Source organism: Colletes gigas, unplaced genomic scaffold, assembly GCF_013123115.1.
Source record: "Colletes gigas isolate AHSC1104 unplaced genomic scaffold, ASM1312311v1 Colletes_gigas_Sc00006, whole genome shotgun sequence".
NCBI lineage: Eukaryota > Metazoa > Arthropoda > Insecta > Hymenoptera > Colletidae > Colletes > Colletes gigas.
In genome coordinates this window covers 1,094,488-1,112,730 of record NW_025106635.1, presented here as the reverse complement: position 1 = coordinate 1,112,730, position 18,243 = coordinate 1,094,488, and the positions used below count along the sequence as shown (strand labels likewise).

The following is an 18,243-nucleotide window of genomic DNA, read 5'->3' as shown; positions in this document are numbered from 1 at the left end:
GGGGGTAATTAGCGACAAGCGGCTAACGAGCAAGCCCCAGATACGATCTCTCTTCGGCGACGTTTAACGAAACGAAATCGGATTCGGATTCGAATTCCTAGGACAACAGGGGGTTCTTTGAAAAAGGAAAAAATGTGGAACGAGAGGACGAGGATGGCAGAAATCGGTGGAGAGAAAGGACATGGACGAAACGGTTCCCCCTTTGCTACGGAGCGCGCGATAAACCGGCATAATCTCCTCATCGCACTTTCGCCATTCTTCCATTCACGCGACCAAAGAAGAAACGAGCTGCGAGAGAGGCTCCTTTTGTGCCGTCCGCGTTTATCCGTGACCGACAGAATCGCGCGCGCATTTTTTTCCTCCGCCGTTCGCGCTAACGAACCCGAACTTTCTTTCACGGTCGCCGCCATCTTGCCGCAACCAGTTCGCCTCGTCGTTTATCTACGTTATCCGGTCTATGTATTTAGTCGCCCTGGGAAGTCGGAAAGTCGGCTAACAAGTACATCGTTAGGATCGAACGAAATGCGTTTGGGTCTGCTGTGACGCCAGTTGACTCGAAGGGAACGCAAATTTGCTGGGAAAAGCGAAAACTAACGGTCCAGCCGGGCCCCGTGGAAGCTGCGCGGGTCAGATGCGCGACCGATTCGATCGAGTTTGGTTAAAGTCGACCGAAGCAAGCATCTCTTCGGTGAAATATCGCGATCTGATATCTGCCAGCTGATCGAGATAATCCCGTTCTTCCGTGTGCCGCGTTATGCAAAGTCTCGCCTGTGTTTCTTCCCGTGGTCGTTCCCACGAATATCGACCGGCCTTTGAGTCAGCAGATTTTTATTACGATTCGTGTCGTTAAACTCTCCTCTCCCACTATGTTTCAATCACTATCGTACAAATAAAATGACGTCGAAGGAATCGATGGAAGAAAATGAAGAGACCGGTCTTGGACGTACCCGGCAGGATAGGCGACCAGCTCGCTAGTTGCGTCGCAGTCCAGGGCTGCATTGCTCGACACGGTCACGCCAAGCACACGTTCCAGCTTGATCTGCAACAAATTCAAATAAAAATCATCGTAACCATACTTTCCAACACATTCGAAAGTATTAGTCTAAATACGTAAGGCGTCCAAGCACCGACAGCCATGTCACAATAATAGCTCGAGTCTTTCTGTTGCAATTTGTCGAATAAAATTTTCTAACCTCAAATTAAATATCACATCTTCTCGAATTTTTTTCTCGAAAGCGAATAGGATTTCGCGAGTATGTCTATCCACCAAAAATGACTGTAATCGACCACCGCAACTAAAAATAATTTTTCCAGAATGATTTGAAACTTTTCAATTTGGTCGAAAAATTTCGAACCTTCTCGAATTTTTTTCTCGAAAACGCGTAGCAATTCGGGGGTATGTCTATCCACCAAAAATGATTGTAATCGACCACCGCAACTAAAAATAATTTTTCCAGAATGATTTGATACTTTTCAATTTGGTCGAAAAATTTCGAACCTTCTCGAATTTTTTTCTCGAAAACGCGTAGCAATTCAGGGGTACGGCTATCCACCAAAAGTGATCGTAACTGACCTCCCTGGCTAAAAATAATTTTTTTAGAACGATTCAAAATGTTTTAATTTCATTAAAAAATTCGATCGTCAGTGGGGCATCGGTGCAATCTGAAATGCATCGCGTAGGCGAGATTTGTGAACGCAGCCGTGCTTCCGTTTTTTTTTTCTTCTCTTTTTTTTCCACAGCTCTCGGAAGAAGTTCAGAGAAACTCGCTCGATCGATATCAGCAACACTGCGCTGCGTGACGAGAAAATTCTACGTTTCGAAGCCGATTCTCGACAAGGCCGCTGCCGGTTAATTACGGGATGCGTGAAAAATTGCGAGCCAGTAACTCGGATTTACTTATACATATTATTAGACGCGCGTCTAACAAGGATGACGTTAGCTTTCCTTGTTCCAAGAGGCAGTTGTATGTATATGAAGCCGTGGCCTTGACAAGAGTCGGCGCGACAATTGCCGTAATTGCGCATCCTTTGCCCCTCGTAAAGATTAACCTAAATACTCGGACCGGGAGGCTTGGAGATTTTCTAGTTTTTTAAGCCTGATCTCGTTCTTCCTTGCCCTGTCATTCCTTGACGCGTTATGATACGCCATATAGGATATGATATGACTGGACAAATTTGGAAATGGCTGTTATTCGTGCAAAAGAGGTCTCATCGACGGCATGAACATCTCGATTACCGCACATACAGTTTGCTGGTAGAAAGCGGCGGTATGTTGACTGGAACCGCGAACGCAACTCTTAACGATCCTTGATTTGTAGCGACTTTCCTTCGAGGCACGATGAAGACACTTGCGCTCTCCCTAGAACTTTCATCGATCATTTGTTTGTAATTACGACCCACTGTGCCAATTTCCTGCAAATCGACGCAGCATCTCGCGAAAGCGAGCGAGCTTTCTTCGTTAAATTTCGATTTTAGCCCAACGCGAAGCGAAATACGTTCCCGCGTGGCGGCCATCTTGACGGGACGACGCGCGCAGATTCTGCGTAAATCGAACGACCGTGCAAGAAAAATAACGATCGATTGCGTCACGGACGTTCAAGGAGATCATCGATTTCGTTGTAAAATCCTAACCGATTTGCATCGGCGGAAGTTACGCGCGATTAGTATATGGCTCGTGGAGAATCGAGATCGGCGTAGGCAGAGACAAGAAATACGGTACAGTATCTTTGATTACGGGTTTCATAGGACATCGATTCGTTACGCGGTCGACTTGCTCGGTAATCGTGGGCGTCTAAACGATATTATTTACAAAGGCTCGTTGCGAAAATGTCGTCGATGATACAATGAGCTGAGCAGCAACGATGATAAGAAATCGACTTTGGTTCGAGCTTGGCTACTGGATACACGAAACTCGAGCCTCGACCTAACCTCCTCTACCGTCCTCCTAAAGGAGGATAGCGAGAGAAAGACAAAGGGGGAACGAGAAGAGCTCGGAGCGTTCCAAGAAGTTTAAATGTCCCGTACGTCGATGTGGTAATACGATGCAAAGTTAAAACTGTTTTATTTTGAATTATTGCCACGGAGAGTAGAACGATAAGAAAACCGTGCAACGACGGAGACCTTGGAGGGAAAGTTGGACGCGCGTTTACCACACGCGGTACAGCAATGAAAAGCGACAGGCGTTTCGAAAGAAAAAAACAGGCCCAGCCGTGGACGCGGATCGCTTCGAAACGATCGCGTTAATGGAATCGACCTACACCTTACCGAGGCGCGCGAGATTCCTGTCGACGTTGGTCCATGGAAATCGTAACGAGCTGGATGTGGGCACGGGAACGCGTGCCACGGATTTCTGTGTATGTACATCTATGGTCGTTGTACGAAAGGTTTCGTAACGGTCGGCGTTGCTGTCGCAGTTTCACGGAACACGCGCTTGGAAAACGCAAGGGTGTTGTAAGGTGCCCCAGACACCAGGTACGGGCGCAATAAAACGGTCCATAACGTCTTCGTACAGAGGCTGCTCGTCAACCTAACCTCGAACCTCGAAATCTCTCGCGGCAGATTAACAATCGCGTAACGCGTGCTTCGGGTGGAACCGGTTACGACGCTTTTAGCGATGATTCAGCAGGCGTCCTTGCACGGGGAACCACCGACACGTTAATGCACATTAACCGACTTTTTGCACGTTTCCTCCTCCCTCGATATACGCCTATCGTTCAAATCATGTTCCACGCCGCGGACTCTTCGAGAATCTGCGCGTTCGTTAAAACCGCGTTCAGACGCGTGTAATTTCCGAACGAAAGTGAAATTCGTCGGGGAAGACTCGGGTCGTTAATTTTTCGTTCATAATTTTTACTACCGCCGAATCTACTTATGAATCGTTTTCGACCATGGAGATCCGCCATTGTGTCAACGGCGTAGCAATGGCGAATTTCTTTGAAAGTTTGTTGGTGGAACGCCGGGAGCTCGGTGACGCGATAAATAATCTTGTTGGCAAGGAAATCGGGACCGAGGGGTGGGCCGGGTAATCGATAGGCGATCGAACATGCAGAAATTGTCGAGGATGATGGGGGCGAAGCCGAGGGTGAGACGACGATCGCGAGTCGCGCGCCGATTCCTGGCAACCAGGCTATCTATTACGCGGTGCACCGCGCGCACTGACCGAGATAATGAGAGACTCGAGGAACGTTTTGTCGGTCGATACAATGAAAAGAATGCAGAAATGCATGGTCCGTTTCAATAAGGCGGCCGACGTACGTCGCTTAGAGTTACGTGGGCACGCGCCAAATACGGACACGTACGACAGAGAGCTGCCTTTCAGTCCTGCGGTTCGCCTGCGTTTACCAAAACGCGCCAATCGTTCTTGCAAATAGTCTTCGCGAAGGTCGTCGATCAATTTCTACGAATAATGGGTGACTTTTGTCTGGCTCTGTGCGTGCGCCATCGCGTCACAGACTTGTGGCGCCCACGCGGACAGAGAGGGAAGCTTCGCGGGAAATTTGACAGATATTTTTGAACAAATCGAAAATATTGGACACCAGGAAACGATTTTTGCATCGAAGCAGGATTTTCAATGCTTCGAACAACGGTCGAGTAACTCGAATAAGGATTAAAGAAACTTCGTAACGGTGACTATGCTCTATCGGAATGGATTTCCCCGCGATGGAGATCGTTCCTCGCTTCGTTCAACGTTTCCTGCGAGGAATTTCAGCTCGAGGAGCGAAAGACTGAAAAGAGAGAAGGAACGGACTTGGTGGTAAGAAGAAAAAAAAAAAATAGCAACTGCGCATACGAGGTGTAATTTGCGGGACTAACGCAGGCGTCACGGTAGAAGCGGCAGCGGTAGTTGGTGCATCGTGATAGAACCTGGGATGACGTAATACACGGCCGATGGAAGACAAGGTCTCCTTCGCATAATACGAAAGCTTACATAACACCGAGATAGGATTCGTTCGTCGCGTCTGAATGAAGAGGAGAGTCGCGGAACTTACGATCTTCGGAGCGAATGTTACGCTTCGGGAATAAGATCGATCCTTGGCGGCAATAAACTTTGTACGTACCCTAAGGTACGGATGCCAAAGGAAACATTTTATATTTCTTAACCCTTTACGTCGAGCTGGACTGTGTCTAAATATCAATCTAACGCACCTTTGAGAAAAAATATCTGACGAAGGACGCGTTCAAGAACGTGGAGTCGCTCGCGATAAATATTGATCGCCACACTCGTTTCCAAGAAGGAAGGCTAATTAATCTTGTACGTGCACGACGAATGCCGCCAGATTGTCATTCAAATAATTCATCTGTCGAGTCATCTCGGAAACTAGAAGACGAGCTTAACGAGATTTATCATTAAATTTACATTAGTCGTTAAGTTGACGGGCTTCAGATTTCTACGTTTAAACCTACAAAACTCTTATCTTCAATTTCATTTGAAGAACCAAATTTCGTATTATATTTATGTTAACGTTTTTCTATCTACCCAAAAAGTGGAAAGAATGGATGCAACAGGATTCTTGGTCGACCTTATCGAATTTTTTTCTCGTAAGTGGGTAAAATTTCGGGGGTATGTCTATTCACCAAAAATTATTGTAATGGACCCCTGCAAACGATAATAATTTTTTTTAAACGATTTGGAATTTTTTAATTTTGTCGAAAAATTTCAAACCTTCTCGAATTTTTTTCTCGAAAGTGCGTAGGAATTCGGGGGTATGTCTAATGACCAAAAATGATTGTAATTGACCCCCGCAAACGAAAATAATTTTTTTAAAACGATTTGAAATTATTTAATTTTGTCGAAAAATTTAGGCACCTACCCCCTGTCGATTTTTCGGAAAATTCGTTTTCGATTTTTAACAACTTTGTTTGACGCTGTACAGAAAAGTTGTTTAATACTTTTTTGAAGGTATCCATGAGCTCTACTTCCAGATTAAATTTCAATGAGATCCATTCGCTATTGTAGGAGTTATGGACGTGTGAAAATTGAACCATTTTTATGGGGTTTTTTATCATTCACGGGTTGAAGAAGCAACTTTCCGAATATTTTTGGAATTTCTATATAATCTACACTAAAATACGCGTAGTTTGCATTTTTAAAAATGAAAATCGTTCAATCCGTTCAGAAGTTATGGCGTTTTGAAGATTCGCATGCCATTTCGGGGTGCCATTTTTGGCCAGAAATTATATTTTCGGTGAGGAATTTTTTTCTCGAAAGTGCGTAGGAATTCGGGGGTATGTCTAATGACCAAAAATGATTGTAATCGACCCTTACAATAGAAAATAATTTTTCCAGAACGATTCGAAATTTTTTTTTTCGTCGAAAAATTTGGGCACCCATCCTGTCGATTTTTCTTAAAGCTTTGGTTTGAAGCAGTAGCAGAGGTCGAGATTCGCATGGATTCGCGGTCGCATGCGTTACCAGCGTTACTATAGCAGATCGATCTAACGGGCTAATATGAATTTCGTGCAAGACTGTTTCCCCGTGACGGCGTGTAAGCCACACCCTGGTACAGTTATACCGCGTCGTCGAAGAATAAGAATAAGCGAGCGAACCGAACGGCATCGTGTCTCGGAGGGACGTGAAGAAGCCGGTCTCTGCAAAGGTGCACCGGTTAAACCGACAGCCGCGTAAATTAACGCGTGTCCGGACGATAAGTACCGGTTCAACGATTTATCTCGCCATATCGATAACTTTATTCGACTGTTAATAACTGGGGATCGAGAACGGAACTGCAGTAATAAGATAATAGACACGATCACGTGCAAAGTATCCTTTCATGAACTAGTTCTGCAATACGCGTGGGATTAATCCAATTTTTACATAATATTCATCGTGTCTCCGCGAAACTATTCAAGACCAACGTTTTAAAAGCATTTTATTCGTTACAGACGTGGTCGACGCTCGGAAACGAAACTGGCCAAGGTCGAAGGGTGACTCGAAACATAAACAGACGCGACGAGCGGGCAGTTAGTTCCAAGAACTGGCGAGGGTGGCGCAACCGGTCAATTTCCAAGGCATCGTTTTACATAAAACTAACGAATATTATTTCCTGTACAATTTTATTAATCTTAAACCTTTTCAGTCGAACTTGGAACATTTCCTCTGCATTTTCGAAGCATGAAAAGTGTCCTCGAGGGGACATTTTTCCAGCGAATCGAACTATCGTTCCCGGTGGCTTTCGCGACGATAATAGAAAAAGGAAAACAGGTTCGGGTCCCCGGAGCGCTCGCCACGGGTGATAATAATGCCCGCGTTGCGAGATGCTGGGTGTAATGGGTTTAATTTATGCTAAAGAGCCTTGTATGGAACGGTAATCTCGTTGACCGCGAGAAAACTGCGTAACCCGACCGTAACCAAACGGTTCGTAACCCGCATTCCCGATCCGAGCACTTCGCCGATTCGTCTATTTACACGAGAGCCATTTACGCGCTATTTATCTACATAATACGTTCGTTGATCTTCCTTCGATGGAATTTCTACATTACGCTATTTAATTGTCCATTGTTTTCAACGAGGTCGGGTTAATCATTTTGCCGTGAATGTGTGTCTGTATGCCGGGTTAGAAGGTTAACTTTAATAAGTTGCTCGATGATTAATGCTCTCGCACCGGTAAACCCGACGAACAAACGTCCGCGTGAAATATTGAATAAAATGTTATCCGTGTGTTTAATTCAGCTGGTCGGTGTATGTATCGCTCGTACGAGGTCTCGCAATCGCGATGTCGTTGTGGAAACCCGGCGGTTTAGCCGAGATAGCGACACGTTCGAATGCTCGGGGTCTTCGCGAGTGTGCATTCGGCGAACGGTACCGATGCACGAAACCGAGATAAACTGCAAGCTGAAACGAGGCAGGTGGTTATCGGGACTGGTACACTTTTGTCATTCCGCCGTTTCCACGCTGACGGTGGAATAGAGAAGTCGCGGAAACTGTGCCGCGTCGATTCTCGGGATTTTTCGTTTCGTCGAACGAATACATGAGCCGTTTATTTCGAAACTGGCCAAACTCCATTTTTCAATTTTTTCCCGGTTACTATGGTTACATGTACAGCTTCGTGTTATTTATCGGTAAAGCGTTTCAGGTTGCTTACATTTCGAGCAAATAGTTAAAAAATGTTTTGAATCGCATAAATAATGTTTCCAAAGTGTTTTAAAGATATGTAAAATAAATTCAGTATTGTCTTTTTCAATTTGAAGTTGTCCTAGTAGTTACGTTCCTAACCTCATTAAAATTTATTTTCTTTAACATTTCAACTTGAGAATAAATTGTTCTAGTTCCACTGTTAAAAGTTCTGTCACCCATATATGGGTCACGCGGCAGACAGAGTGTTAAATATCTCGATTTGAAGATAAATGGACTTAGGCCACTTAATAATAAATAAACGGGTCATATATTCGTTACCAAAGCGAATTCCACTCGGATCCATCGAGCAGAGCTTTCGAAGAAAACACAGAAAAATTGTGAAAGTAGGTTTTCGACGGTAAACGTCCGCTACAATGCATCGACGAGCGTTAATAATAATAATAATAATGCCGCGATTTGAATATCGTTTCCGAGGAATCGCCTCGAGGAACACGAGACGAAGATAACTATTAAAGCTGGTTTATTAGCTGGCGAGGCGCACCGTGAGGATTTTTCGCATCGTATGAATAGACGAGGAACTGCAAACGTAAAACGGATGCAAATGATTCGAGGTACAGTTGCTCCGAGCTGCTATTAACGTGCCGTCGAGAGACCGTCCATAATGCGGCTTTTCACGGCGCGAGATAAATTCATAAAATCGTCTGAGAACGTATACAAGAACGCTACGTAAGCGTGAAAAATAGTTCCTTCGATGGAGAAGACTTAATTCTGTGTGTTTCTGAATTTATTAATTTACTTTTGTTAGGCAATTCCGGGATCAAAATGAACGAGTATAAATCGCTTCGAATGGCAGCGTAGTCGACTTCCAAGTCGGACTGTTTATTCCGTGACCGATAATTGCGACGCATCTGAATACAAATAACGTGATCGTAGGTAGCAACAATGCGCCTGTTAACGTCAGACGGAAACGCGTTTTGGCGTACGCGCACTCGTTAAGCGCATACCTCGAAACCGGTATTTCTTTATCGCTTTCGAGGAATAATTGGAACCGTGGCACCGCTTGTTTCCCAGGTTATCGCGTGGCCGTGATCAATCGAAACCTCGTTCAACGGATTCAGCGTTCGTTTCGATATTTTTTTACGTCAAACTCGTCGCTGAAATATCCATCCGAGCGAATAGAAAAGGACAGATGCTTCTATCGAGATTATTTCCAAAAGATCATCTCCGAACGAACAAGCATGCTCGATACGCAGGACACGAACTGTGAGGCAGAGACAATAGCGGCGAAAGGTGTTTAATGAATCGAGTTGGTCGAATTCGGCCGAACAATCGACGGCCAATCGTCGCTGGGAAGTGCACGCGTTTATGTAACCGAACGATGCTTCGATTAAAATGCAGTTGTCTCGCTATTATTGTGCCTTGAAAAGCGATGGGAACGTTCCCCTCGCCGAGTTCTCCGAATTCGGGCTAAATTCTTCGAAGACATCGAGTCGCGGCGCGAGGAATCGTCTGGTCGAGCGACGAGACGCAAAAAAAACGGTCGAAACGAGACGCTTGATAAACACTCGGCGACCTACTTTTGGGTATCGCGTTACAAGACGTGACTCTGCGACTCTACAGGGGATACCGAAAAACGTTTAGGCCTTGTGTACACACTGGTATATGTATACACGCTTTGTAAATGTAAAATTTTCTACGCGTACGAGAAATAAAAAGTTGTGGAATAGCCGGGCGGCTGCACCTGCGGCGCAAGGTGTCCGCCAGTAGGCGCGAGAAGATAATAATGTCGCGTATTGCGTATACGTACGTCGTAGGCCGGCATACTCTCTTTGTCCCGTACTACGGACGAGCTGTTCCTCGACGCGGTCAGTGCCATTTTTCGCCTCGAATGCCCGCAGTTTTCCAGCGGTTTTCCGCGCGCTAGAACTATCGTGCAATCCGTTGCGTGTCGAGTTTCTCGGTCACCGGGCAAATATCCCTCGTTTCCAACATCTCTGCCCGGCGATCGTTCGCTTTCTTCGTACTTCGAACCACTCGCGAGCTTCAGTTCCATCGAAACGATACGAGAACAGATCGATCGCGTGGATCCTCTCTCGCGCGTAACACGTAACACGTAAAACGTTCGCGATTTCTCCGACTAAAACTTCCCGCCGTCGGAGGGTATCGACTTCTCTCGGTCGACTGTCGCTTTCGAGTGTTTATAGGACACTTTGATACGCGCGTAAATAAGCCGAGGCGTCGCGTCGCTGTAAATCAAACGCCTCTCATCGCACGAGTCCGAAATACCGGCGAAGTTCAAGGCGACGGTGTACAGCTACTCGGGCTCTCGCGGGTCCCGTTTTCCCCGACGACCACAACTGCACCGTTCCATCGACCGTGAGCTTCCATCGACCCGCGTCATTTGATTTCCACGACCGGAAAGGAAAAATCGGCTCGACCAACGGTTACGTAACGGAAGCGGATTGATCAGCGAATCGCGGTAATTGCTCCCCGTACCGGTCCTCGTCGCGTGGCCGACAGGAACGCAACAGCAACAGCCACGGAGAACGTCCGACTCTCAACTGAGCCGTTCTTTGCTCTACTCCTCCATCCAACTATCTCATACACCCCCCACTCCCAATGCTCGAGAGACTATATCCTACCTGCCACTTGCCAGGCCTTTGCCACCGATGGCCATTCGAGTCTAGTCTTTTCTCCCTCTTTTCGCTCGACACTTTTTCCAACGATTTCCTCGTACGGTTGCTTTTTAGTGTAACAGCATCGCGATTACTTCTGACTAACAAGCAAAATGCCAGACCCGCGGGTCACCGATTTTAACGCTACGTTCACGGCCGCTGATCGCACGCATTTTTATCGAAACTCGACGTTTATGTATTCGTCTCGATTTCAACGTTGTTTTAGGGACAAATAATTTCTTTTTTCTCTGGTATTTCGAAACGATCGCCGATAAAATTATCATTTCGTCGTGAAACGTTCTTGGTTACGTTTGTTTATGCCGGAACGGTACGTGGGCACTTCTCCGTGTGTCCTCGATCGTTAAGGCCGACGAATACGAAATTTCCCACCCACATTCTCCGAATGACTCGGAGAACCTTCACGGCCGGCGTGGAACCGTCATCGTCGAACGCATCCTCCTCTTCCCGAGCCGTCAAGATTTCGGAAGCGTGACGAGACGCTGAAACGTATTGCTCGCCGGGCAGCGTGAAAATGGCCGGCGGTGCCGGTGAAATTCGAGAACGAGGCGCGTAACTCGAATTCGGCCTGGTTTGTTCCCGCGGAATTCTACGCCATCGATCCGCACGCAAGAAAGTAAAACTCCGAAAGCGAGACCGCTTGCAGATCGAAACGCTCTACGCAACCGAGGATTAGCTAAATATGTACCTAACCAAATCTGTAATTTAGGGAATTTTATTTTCTTTACAGAATACCCTACGCATTCGAGATAAATGATATCTTTGAAAAGGTACGATAAAACAATGTAAAGAAAAATGAAACGAAATCGTGTGGTGACTCTTGCACTCGCCGACAGAGGGAGCTCTTGACCCTTGCCTCTCTCGCTAGCAGTCGACTGACCAGCTATTACTATACAGGGTGTTCGGCCACCCCTGGGAAAAATTTTAATGTAAGACTCAAGAGGCCAAAATAAAACGAAAATCAAGAATATCAATTTTTCGTTTATGGCTTCGTTAAAAAGTTATTAACAATTAAATTCAACAATTTCAAAACGTTCTGGAAAAATTATTTTCGGTTGCAGGAGTCAATTACAATCATTTTTGGTGAATACACACACCACCGAAATCCTATCCACTTTCGAGAAAAAAATTTGAGAAGGTGCTGAAATTTTTCGGCGAAAAAAAAATTTTTCAAATCGCTCCAAAAAAATTATTTTCGGTTGCAAGGGTCGATTACGATCAATTTTGGTCATTACGATTACCCCCGAAATCCTACGCACTTTCGAGAAAAAAATTCCTTACCGAAGATCTAATTAGAAAATTTTTCGACGAAAAAAAAAATTTCAAATCGTTCCGGAAAAATTATTTTCGGTTGCAGGACTCAATTACAATCATTTTTGGTGAACAGACATACCCCCGAAATCCTACGTGCTTTCGAGAAAAAAATTCGAGAATGTGTGAAATTTTTCGACGGAAAAGAAAAAATTTCAAATTGTTCTGGAAAAATTATTTTTGGTTGCGGGGGTCAATTGCACTCATTTTTGGTGAATAGACGTACCCCCGAAATCTTGCGCATTTTCGAGAAAAAAATTCAGTACGGGCAGAACTTCAAACGTTAATAACTTTTTAACGAAGCCACTGTCAACAAATTGGTATTCTCGATTTTCGTCTTTTGGCTTCTAGAATTCCCCATTAAAATTTTTCCCAGGGGTGACCGAACACCCAGGACAATAGTCGCAACAATCGATTTCAAATTTCGTTCGAAGGATTTGGCGGCCAGCGGAATACATAATTAAGAAGGTCGTGTCTGCGACCGATAATGAATCCCGCAGGTACTAATTTCCGATCGCGGAAGCGGAAGAGACGTTGCTTCCACGCGACGGATGGCCGCAGATCAGTGCTTGAATTAATTATTCGCTCGTTCCATTCTGGTCACACGAGTTCCAACGTCAGTTTGCTCGAGTTCATCGTCTCCCGATCAGATACTCAATGCATACGAGCGTGTACAATTATAAAGAATTTTCTGTATTTTTAAAATGAAAAATAAAAAGCGGAAGGCCCGGGTCGCGCGATAAGAAGAAGCAATTCTGTTAAAACGTGCGGACCAGTGATAAAAGCTTGGCGTGTATAGCAAGGGTCGCGAAAGGGCTGTTGGCAAGCAAAGGTGTGTCTCTTATTAGCCATTAATCTCCACCGTAATAACGTCTAAAAGGGTTTATCGAACCGCCGGCGCGAATTACAAAAGCACCGCGCCCCTTGAATATATGAAGAATTTCTATTCGTGTTTTACTTTGTAAATCTGTGCTTTGGTTCTAAATAAATATCAGAGAAATGTTCGCGAATACCACGGCCGTAAAATTAACGAATTAATCCGCAGGGAGATCAAAAGATCAGCTGCTGGGAGCGTCGTGGAAGAATCGCCGGTGTTATCGTACCGTTAGACAAAACAGGAAGTCGTAGCTAGTGATGGGCATCCGACTCTCTCTTCTGTCTGTTGCAAGTTTGTCTAGCGGCTTGGTCGAATGAGAAATTTAACGACTGCTTACATTGTTAGAAAATTCGAGAAGAAAACGAATGCAAATTAGCGTTGGTATAAATTGTCCAAAGGTCTAAACTCGGTTTGAGAGGATTCTATGCAATGGTGCAATATTTCAACAAAAGGTTAATCATCGATTTTGAAGTTAGGTTAGGGTAAGGGATTCCGAAGCGCCGCGATTGACCAGGTCGTCGAACCGTCGTCAATGGCCCTTTCGAGAAAAAGTAAAAGCAGAGGGTTCGCTGAATAAAGTGTGTCGAACTCGGTCAACGACCTGCACCAGCTGCGAGCAGTTCACCTGTTCCGAGACAGCATTGCAAATGAATTTCGCCGAGTTCTCGGTCAAACCGAAACAAGTTCCGAATTCTGGACGAACGATTTCCAAGTAAAAGTTGTTTCCAAGATGTCTGGAAACTGATTGACTGTCCTGGAAACGAGATTAGAATGGTTCTTGGACGATAGTCTCTAGCCATTTCTAAATTTTACTCCTGATTCTAAAGGAATATTGTCCAGAATTTTCCGGGATTCTGTGAATAGTTAAAACTGTCAGAGCATCGTTGCACTGTTCGATTCATGTTTCCTAGCAATGTAAGAAACAGTGCTCGAGCAGACTGACAGGGAGCGCCTGTCGTCGTAGCCTTTAAGACCACGGGACCAGCTGGTAACGAAGACCGTACGTTTATCGACGACCACTTGTTCGAACGGATCGATCAGTCGCGAATGGGCTGTTCGACGTTGCCTTGTCTCGTTGGACAAAACTTAAAATTCTACAGATTTCAAAATTCAAGGACGAACAGTTTACTTTACAGAGTAGGTGGACACGCGCCTTGATTCGAACCGCGACGAGGAACGTGGTCGAGAGGGAAAGTAGTGTAGAGGCGAACCGGTGAATTTTCTTCGAATCGAACGCGTTGTAGCGTCGGGAAGAGCTCGTCGAGAAGTGGTCGTACGCGGAATGCGGGCTGCCAGCGAACCGACACGCATGCGCGTACGCACGCCGCGAGGAACCACCGAGAGACCGATCCAGACGGAGGAGAACGGGTCCTCGAAAAAAGGAGAATCGCCGTGACGTCAATCCGGGGCTGGCTGCTGCATCGACAGGGATGCATAATATGCATCCGGCGCGCGACGAGAAGTCGACACGGCTGAGCCGCGGCTATTGTCTTCGGCGACGTCAGCTGCCTTTGCGATCCGCTACGGGGAACTTGCGTTCGTCGAGCATTCGGCTCTCCGTTGCTTTCTATATCGAATCGAATGTTCGATTGCACGGAATAAGTATCCCTGTCGGAAACTCAGGTACGCGATAAGTGTCGGAGAACCATTATTTATCAATTTTTTACGCTGGTATATACGATATCGGTTGAAGATTTCGAGAGGAGTGTCTCGTCGTTTCGCCAACATGGTGGTTGGCTTCTTCAGGGGTCAAACGACGCACCGATTATGGTACGTTGCGTAATTTGAGTCTATTTAAGGCACGTGTGCTCATGTCACGGATCATTGGTTACCAACCACCAAGCTCGTCGTGGGTCACTGATCGCCAATCGAATCTGTACGCTTAAAACAGCTTTGATTGGTGACCAACGACCCACGACGAGCTCGATGATTGGTAACCAATGATCCATGACACGAGCAACAGGCGCCTTAAATAAACTCGAACCACAGGGACACCAACATCACGGAGTCATTTCACCCCCAAAAAAAGCTACTTGTAATTTTTCACGATGCTCACCCTGTCCTGTATCCTGACGTTCTCCTGTCCCCTCTTCAGGCTGGGAGCCCGAAGAACCTTGCTCGTAACTGGTGGATCCATCGTGATGGTAAACTTTGTTCTCTCGTCAGGATTTCATCCCTGAAGGAGATTCGATTCTCTCACTTCATGTTCTGAAAGCAAAACGAATCGAGTTACGATTTGTAAAAGATAGGTTAACTGTTTTAAAGGGAACGAATGCACCGGTTATCGGTATATCCTGGCACGATCATCGTGAAGCAATCCGAGCGAGAAAAAAATCGGGTCAATATCTGCGACTCGATTGGCAATAAATAGCGGGTCGTTGGGCGAAAGTAAGAGTAAAGGTGTGTGCGCGCGCGTGCACGCTCGCGACCGGTCGCTCCGAGCGATCGTGGGAGATCGAGACCTACGCGAATTCCAGATCGACCGGCACAGCTGGTGGTTGCAAACGCAAGGAATGGATAACGGTATGTACGGGAGTTAACGGAAGGTAATGCACGAACAGGTACCGGGAGCTAGCTCGACGGTGAAGATTCTTCGAATGTCGACCTCGCCTCTCGATTTCCCTTCCTAACGCCTCCGAACATTGCGTAGATAAGAATCGCTGCTGTTGAAGCGGTCCAGCGTCGAGAACTCGTGTCTCTTTATAGTAAAAGTATATCGATACGGTCAGATAACGATTATAGAGAGCAATTGTGTGTTTAGTAATGCAAGGGGCACGAAAGATTTGGTCAAAGGGCGCGCTGGCGCGTTCCGCGGCTGGAAGAGGAACTAAACCGAATGCAGAAGGCCCGAAACGTGACGCCACGCAACGCAACGCAACGACGCAGTATAACCTCGGTTACGTCACCACAAGGCACATCTCGCCCTTCAAGAGTTCATTCTTAAAAATTTATACGTGTATTGCGAGTAGGAAATATTTGTAACAGTTGTGGAAAGAGATAAATAAAGATAAAGGATAACAAGATTTTGTTTTCGTTCATTTCACATCCTCCCATAAGAACAATAATTTTATCATTTATATATACAAATTATTGTCGCTTAAAGTTTAGCGACGTCGTATAGTTTCGATCTTAAGAGCCTATCCCGACGGTTAAATTCAAGTTTTATCGCGATCGCTCGAGCCGCTTTCGCGCGACGCAAAAACAAAACGGAAAAAACTGGCTTTTACTCGCGTAGAAAAGCGTTTTGTGCACACGTGTATAAGAAATTTGTATCCGGGCCGCGGCGTTCAAGTTTTTAATTAATTTAGTCGACTTTTCATGCTGTACGGGCAGAAACATCGACCGTGAACCACAAGAAAAGTTTCGTGCTACAGCAAATGAAAGAAGGGACACGGATATGGCTTCCGCCGGTGCCGGGGAGCAGTTTAGCATGACGCGAAATCAATAAAGCACGATATTAACCCCCTCGTTTCTTACAGCCCTGTCAGCAGCTAATGGCCGACGAGACTGCCTTACAGAAATTTCTCGAGATTCAATCAGACTGAGATCGACGACGCGAAAAACTTGTCCCGCGAAATACATTTTCAATCTAAAGCGCACACGGGTTACAGACATCTGTATGAAGAGGTTAGGAATTCCATGTAAGCTTCGAACTATTTTCAAGGTTCAAAAATATCGAAACTTAGTTTTTTTTGGGGAAACGATGAAAATTCGAGATCGACGACTCGAAAAACTTGACCCATGAAATACATTTTAAATCTAAAACCCAACGAACATCCCAACGAAGAGGTTAGGAATTCCGTGTAAGTTTCGAAGTATTTCGAAGGTACAAAAATATCGAAATTTAGTTTTCGTTGAAAATTCGAGATCGAGTTGACAAAACGAGCACACGAGCGCATCGTAAAAGCAAGAACAACCGCTTGCCGAGCCAATTACCGGGCGCGTTTTAGTGGATGCGAATGTTGGGTTCGTTGTCGACGGGATTTATGAGCTGCAAAGCCGGGGAACGTCGGAACGCGAGAGCCGCCGTCGGCGTCGTTAAACGCATCTTTAACAGACTGTTGATGAGGTTCGTCCATTAATACATATCCGATGTCGACGAATTTCGACTGCTCGAAGGGGTCTTGGCCATCGACCAAAACGCTTCGAGATTTAAGGGACGAGCTCGCGACATTTCAACCGGATTTAATATCGCCGATTCGATCGAAAATGGCGGGAATAAAATGGCGGGACGTTGGCCCTTTCTACCGGCGGTTCGATGATTATAGTTTCCTCGCGTAAGGGTGAAACTTGGCTCCTGGATATAACGAGTACGAAACCGGTACTTTATCCTCGCGTTTGGCACACGATCAGAAACTACCTTTTCGCGAACCAGAAGCTACGAAGAGTTTTGGGATTCTGTTACGCTTAAGAGGTTATCAACACACGTATAACAAATACACGAATACTTCTGCAATCTCTAAAAATAGAGATTCGTCTTACGTTTGCCCTTGTCAATGACAAAGTCAGGGTGGAGTCGAGGACGATTATCGACGTCCTTCGATCGGAATGTCATCGATGGCTATCGTCGCTCGATACCCGTAACGAAACCACGTCCCTCATGGTAAATGGTGCATCACCGAAGTGTCTATTCTTTTCGTTCAAGAGACAGGTCGTCGTACCAGATACCAGCCAACCATTTATTCGATTCGCTAGGCCAAATAATAGTGGTCTATTAATTTCGATGCGAACACAAACATGGTATTTAGCGCACGAGATAATTCGAATATATACGAGGGGTTGATCGATGGTAACTAACGAGGGAGAGGTCCGGTCCCGAGGCGCGACCCTCGCTGTTTGATCGACCTAATTTTTTTACCAACGGAAACGATACATTCCAAGAAGCAGCCAGCGACGCGGCGGGACGCGCGCGAAACGCTGTTCGATGAAAGCTTGGCGAAATTCGTTTCGCAATCAAAGCGTACCGATTTCTGTTTTAAAAAAAAGTCCCACGACGACGCTTAGATCGCGTGGGAGACCCAGAACGGGTACGATTACTTCATCGACCTAAGAAAGTGGTTATGTTTCGTTTGCGTTTTCACCGAACCGCGTTTGCATGCTCGAGACAGGATCAGAGAAATCTAATATGTGTCGGGAGGTTAGGTTTCGACGTAGAGTCGACGATGGATTTCGAGAAATCGAGACCAAAACCGTTATTTCCTGAATAAAATTCGTCGAACGATTAATTTTTTAATAGAATCTTCGTTTCGATTCCATCGTGTATATAATACAGACAGCGAGTTTGAGTT

The 18,243-nt window shown here is 45.7% G+C and overlaps 1 protein-coding gene across 2 annotated transcripts in view; it reads right to left on the bottom strand.

Annotated features, from left to right (window-relative positions):
* The window catches only part of LOC122395869 (mitogen-activated protein kinase-binding protein 1), a 63,935-nt gene that overhangs the window by 21,305 nt on the left and 24,387 nt on the right, over positions 1–18,243 (bottom strand). For both annotated transcript variants that reach the window (XM_043393778.1, XM_043393777.1), the window contains exons 3-4: positions 15,012–15,163; positions 948–1,039 (exon numbers count right to left, since the gene is read on the bottom strand). In XM_043393778.1, coding sequence (XP_043249713.1) covers positions 948–1,039; positions 15,012–15,092 — 173 coding nt within the window. In that variant the 5' untranslated portion in view covers positions 15,093–15,163. The remainder of the gene's footprint in view (positions 1–947; positions 1,040–15,011; positions 15,164–18,243) is intronic.